The sequence below is a fragment of the Solanum tuberosum genome, unplaced genomic scaffold, assembly GCF_000226075.1.
Source record: "Solanum tuberosum cultivar DM 1-3 516 R44 unplaced genomic scaffold, SolTub_3.0 scf00460, whole genome shotgun sequence".
Classification (NCBI taxonomy): Eukaryota; Viridiplantae; Streptophyta; class Magnoliopsida; order Solanales; family Solanaceae; genus Solanum; species Solanum tuberosum.
In genome coordinates, this window is record NW_006239377.1 from 268,916 (window position 1) to 274,762 (window position 5,847).

A 5,847-nucleotide genomic window follows, 5' to 3' on the forward strand; every position below is an offset into this window, starting at 1 on the left:
ATACTATATTTGACTACCAAAGCGCTAAATTTATAGTGTGTTTGTGCTCGTCAGTTAACCGGACCCAATTAACTTGCTTAAACAAAACTCTAATTAATTATGATAGAACAAGTAAAAGAGAAAATTTTAGAAATAGCAAACACAATAGACATAATAAGACTCTATAGCTACAATTTCGATAATTGCACTCCATAGCTATTATTCGGTTTGTTATGGAGGCTACAATTTGTATATTTTGCTCGTTTGTATCTTTCACTTGCGAATATACAAATTGGTTAAGTATATACAAATTCTGTATTTATATATTTAGGAATTTTTAAGAATTCTGTTTGTAAATTTTGCTTACGAATATACAAATATGGTAAGCATATACAAATTCTGTATTTATATATTTAGGAATTTTTAAGAATTCTGTTTGTAAATTTTGCTTACGAATATACAAATATGGTAAGCATATACAAATTCTGTATTTATATATTTAGGAATTTTTAAGAATTCTGTTTGTAAATTTTGCTTACGAATATACAAATATGGTAAGCATATACAAATTCTGTATTTATATATTTAGGAATTTTTAAGAATTCTGTTTGTAAATTTTGCTTACGAATATACAAATATGGTAAGCATATACAAATTCTGTATTTATATATTTAGGAATTTTTAAGAATTCTGTTTGTAAATTTTGCTTACGAATATACAAATATGGTAAGCATATACAAATTCTGTATTTATACATTTGGAAATTTTTCAGAACTCTGTTTTTATATTTCGCTTGTCAATATACAAATATGTATATGAATTTTTCATAAATCATATACAAAAATCTTTATTTATAAAATCAAGAAACGAATTATACAAATCAAGCGAATAACAAAAATTGGAAAACCTGTAGCCGCAAATTATTATATTTTAAACTCTAGCTATAGTACCTAATAATATAGACTAAATGTTTGCGATTTTGTATAATTTTCCCTAAAATAAATGTTAAACGTATATGAGTTTTTGTTAGTCAATCCAGACTAGAAGACTATAGTCAATTATTAAAAAATAAAATTGCACAGGTAATTTTGATATCAATGAATTGTTATTATTTTAAGAAATTATACTTTTGGGTGGAAAAGATATTGGAAGAAATTGCAAGAATTGATGAGTGAAATAAAATAAAGAGTTGTTATCTCTTCTTTATTAAATATATAAAATATAAAAAGAAAATTGAATTTTATATTTTATTTATGATAAGAAAAAGAAGATAGAGAAAAATGAAGGCGAAAATGGAGGTGTAGGGAATACATTGGAAGAAAAAGCAGTGGACGTCCGTTGGGTCAAAAACCCTAAGTAGATTTGGAGTTAGGGTGATCAGATCTGAAATTGTTTTGATTAGAATGGATTCAAGCAGGAGGGCGGTAGAGTCGTATTGGAGGTCACGGATGATCGATGGAGCGACCTCTGATGAAGATAAAGTGACGCCTGTTTACAAATTGGAGGAGATTTGTGACTTGCTTAGATCCTCACATTCCTCTATTGTTAAAGAAGTATCTGAATTCATCCTCAAACGTCTCCAACACAAATCCCCAATTATCAAGCAAAAGGTAACACACACACACACCTTCCCTCTTTATTTATTGCCTTGTTACAACCATCTTCTTTATGCAGGCTCTCAGAGTGATCAAATATGCCGTCGGAAAATCTGGTGCAGAATTCAGAAGGGAGATGCAAAGAAATTCAGTCGCTATACGCCAGTTAATTCACTACAAGGGTCAACCCGATCCTTTGAAGGCTGATGCACTCAATAAAGCAGTCCGTGAAACAGCACAGGAAGCATTATCTGCTCTATTCTCTTCAGAAGACACTAAACCTCCTCCCACAGAAAATCTAAATCTTGGTGGTAGGATACAAGGCTTTGGTAATACCAGCTATGAAATCGCATCAGCAGATGATAAGAGGTCTTTCCTCAGTGACGTTGTTGGTATAGGAAGTGCTACAATTAAACAAGGACTTAACACTCTTACACAATCTCCATCCCTATCTCTCAAAAAGAATGATACTGGAAGTTACACAAGTCCAAATCTTCAGAGGTCATTGACAACTCAAGTTGACAGATATCAAGGGATTTCTTCTCACAATGATACTTCTCGCTTTTCAAGAAATCCTGCTTCTGCAACTTGGACTCAAGATCTTCAACCATCTCACACTGAAACAACAACCAAGCCAGATTCTGGTGAAAAGACCCGAGAAGAGAGGTTATTAGAAACTATTGCAACGTCCGGTGGAGTTCGTCTGCAGCCAACTCGGGATGCACTTCAGGTTTTCCTTCTGGAGGCATCAAAATTAGATGCCTTGGCTTTGACTCATGCCCTTGAGTCAAAACTGCAATCACCTTCGTGGCAGGTTTGTCATGATGCTAATCTGTTGCTTAGAATTTTCACAAGTTGCTCTTCTACGTACAGATAGTCACTACTCACTATGGGAAGCATTTCATTGTAATTGATTTTCGTTATGTGACACTTCAAACTCTTTTTTTGGCACTTAATCTCTTACTTGAACTGCTAGACTGTGCTAATTAATGTTGATCTCAAACTAGTTCACATATTTCTTACTTGGTCTTCTCTTTTGCCAGGTTCGTGTGAAAGCAATCTGTGTCCTTGAGGCTATCTTGAGGAAAAAAGATGATGCTCACTTTGGTACTATGGCATCTTATTTCACTGAAAATAGAGATGTTGTGGTAAAATGCTCTGAATCTCCCCAAGCATCATTAAGAGAAAAAGCAAACAAAGTAAGATTTCCAAGATGAACACTCTGCATTTATTTGCCCTCCTCGAACTCCTCTAATAGAAATGAAGAAACACATACACAAATATAAGTGCAAAGATCAATGTTTTTATAAAGAAAAGACATGGAGAGAAAGACACAGAGAGAGAGAGAGAGAAAGAAACTCCAATTTGCATTTATCACATGGTGCTCTAAATATTATGTTCACTTAAATTCTTCTAGGTTTTATAGGTCCTTGCTTCTATGCCTTCTAGTTTCATTTACAAAATCTACATGTATACTTGATACTTGTATATCTTTCACATATGTGGGTAACTATAACTTAAAGGCTGATTGTCATTGATCAGATTTGTAGCTTAGGTTATATATTATAAGGTGGGTATACACTCAAATCTCATTGTTCTGCTCAGAAAAAACTAGAGAAAATGGAGCTCGTCGCACCAGGCATGTCTAGTGCGGGTTACCTCTTCTATGTGGTTTGCGAGCTATTGCATAGGAGCGGGGGTAGGAGCGGGGGTTTTACCCTGTGTGCACCCAAAGGGTAGCAGCTGCAGGTTTCCCTTGTCATAAAAAAAAAAGTAGAGAAAATGATACATAAAACTGTTAAGCCAGTGGAAGAATTAAAGGTGATGAGACCTAATTTATTTAACCAAAAAAAATAAAATTGAAGGTAAAAGAGATGACTAGGAGAACAAATTATCTCATGATCCTCCATGTCATGCACCATTGTGATTCTGACATCAGATCCATAAAGGTGTGAATGGTGGTATTTAAACAAGTCTCTTACAGAGTTTGAGTTATACATCTCAGCTTCAGAAGGAAAAGGAAAAAAACATTTAATGTGCATATGTTGGCATCTTGCAACAAATGTATGATTGCATTATGTATCTTCCCTAGTTGAAGTCATGTGATGAATATGGGCAGGTCTTAAATCTTCTGAATGATGGACAAACAGCTGATGCTGTGGCTCATGTAGATAGGTCTGCGAATGCTTGTAACCCTGCTGTCCAGATGCCTGACTTGATAGACGCAGACAATTCTGATTATCTGTTTGGATCAGATGATTTAGCAAATATGCAGAGTAGTGAAGGCATAAAAATTGCATCCACCTCTGCCACCCCTCTGATGGATGATCTATTTGGAGACAATTCGGGCAGCAGCTTTAGTTCCGGCCAAAAGAAAAATGATGATGACCCCTTTGCTGATGTTTCTTTTCACACCAGTACTGAGAAGGCGCCTGAAGCTGATCTCTTTTCTGGAATGACAGTTGACAAATCAGATGCTACTGAAATCCATTCGGTGAATAATAGAAATGGACCTGAACTGTTTGATATCTTTGGTCCCAGTGTTGAAGTTCCTCAGGAACCCAATAATTCTAGAAAGGATGTTCCTGATTTGATGAATAGTCTCTCCTTGAATGGGAATGAGTCATCCATGAAGCAGAATGGCAGCTCAGGGGCAACCCCCTATCAGAATATATTTCAAGAGCCCACTATTGATCCTCGTCATCAGGCTTCTAATGATGCCATGAACAGCATACTTTCCTCCCAGGCTGGTGGAGCTAATGCAAATTCCATGTTTCCTTTGGGTGCTATGCAGTATAACTTGCTTCCTGGCTTCGTGTTGAATCCATCATTTGCTCCTCAGGCTCTAAACTATAATGCTATGGGAAACATTTTTGCTCAGCAGCAACTCCTTGCAACGCTTTCCAGTTACCAGCAATTAGGGAGCATGCACCCATCCACTAGTGCTAGTCATGCTGCTGATTCTGCGGAAGTTTATGGTTCAGCTCTCCCCGATATCTTCAATGCTAGCATTTCTAATCAAACTCCTACTTCCTTGATGAACACTTCGAAGAAAGAAGATACCAAGGCATTTGATTTTATCTCGGTAAGTTTGGGTCTTGTGCACTTCCATTTTCTATTATTGCTTTGAATCTGCATTAAATTGCGACTGCCTTTACGTGCCCCTGAATTTAAAGGTTGCCATTAACAATTCTTTATCTATTTCATGCCACTCCCCCCTCCCCCCCTCTCAAACCTCCAAAAATAAAAAAGAAGTGATCCTCCGCCTTTATTCTTGTGGTGATATGGAAGTTCTGTATTTTATAATGGGAAAAAAGGGTCAAAAATGCCCTTAAACTATGTGAAAGGAACAGAAATGCCCTCCGTTTATAGTTTGGTTCAAAAATGCCCTTACCATCAATACTTTGGTTCAAATATGTCCTTGCAGTGAATACTTTGATCCAGAAATGTCCCTATAGTTACAAAATGGGTCAAAAATGCCCTTAAACTATGTGAAAGGAACAGAAATGCCCTCCGTTTATAGTTTGGTTCAAAAATGCCCTTACCATCAATACTTTGGTTCAAATATGTCCTTGCAGTGAATACTTTGATCCAGAAATGTCCCTATAGTTACAAAATGGGTCAAAAATGCCCTTTTTTGAATAAATATATAATTTTTTTCTTTTTAAACACATCTTCTTCCTAATTAAAATATTACTTTAAAGAACACTATTCTTGTTTTCTTTCTTCTAAAATCACTTAACAAATAAAAATGTAGAAAATATTTTTCTTCTTAATCTCATTTTATCAATTAAAATAGAATAACTTCATGTACCCTTTTGACAAATAATATAGGGAAAAGGGACAAATATACCCCCGAACTATCATAAATGGTATGTCAATACCCTCCGTTATACTTTAAGGTTGTATATGCCCTTACCGTCATTCTTTTGGGTTGTATATATCCTTGAATCTAACGGATGGACACGTGGCATCATCTAAATGATTTACTCGATTTTATTTATTTTTTACCCAAAAATTAAAAATCCACCCAACCCACAATCAAAATGGGTGGTGCCAAATTCCACTCTTCATTTTCATCAAAAATCATCCCTTTATTCTTCTCAACCCACCATAACCATGGAATCAAGAACTCATCTTTCAAGGAAGAAGATGACTTGTTCACTAAAACTACTATTTTCTTCACTTTCACTAACATCCCTGCCAGTTATGTCAATCTTGTGTCTTTCAAATTTTTTAAATCTGTAGCTTTATGCTTGCTAAACAAAAAAAA

The 5,847-nt window shown here is 35.3% G+C and overlaps 1 protein-coding gene across 1 annotated transcript in view; it reads left to right on the forward strand.

Annotated features, from left to right (window-relative positions):
- The first annotated feature begins 1,230 nt into the window (after positions 1-1,230).
- LOC102588435 (VHS domain-containing protein At3g16270) overlaps positions 1,231-5,847 on the forward strand; it is a 6,061-nt gene continuing 1,444 nt past the window's right edge. Inside the window, exons 1-4 of the mRNA XM_006363689.2 lie at positions 1,231-1,589; positions 1,654-2,388; positions 2,618-2,773; positions 3,694-4,659. Of these exons, the coding sequence (XP_006363751.1) occupies positions 1,383-1,589; positions 1,654-2,388; positions 2,618-2,773; positions 3,694-4,659 (2,064 nt within the window). The 5' untranslated portion in view covers positions 1,231-1,382. The remainder of the gene's footprint in view (positions 1,590-1,653; positions 2,389-2,617; positions 2,774-3,693; positions 4,660-5,847) is intronic.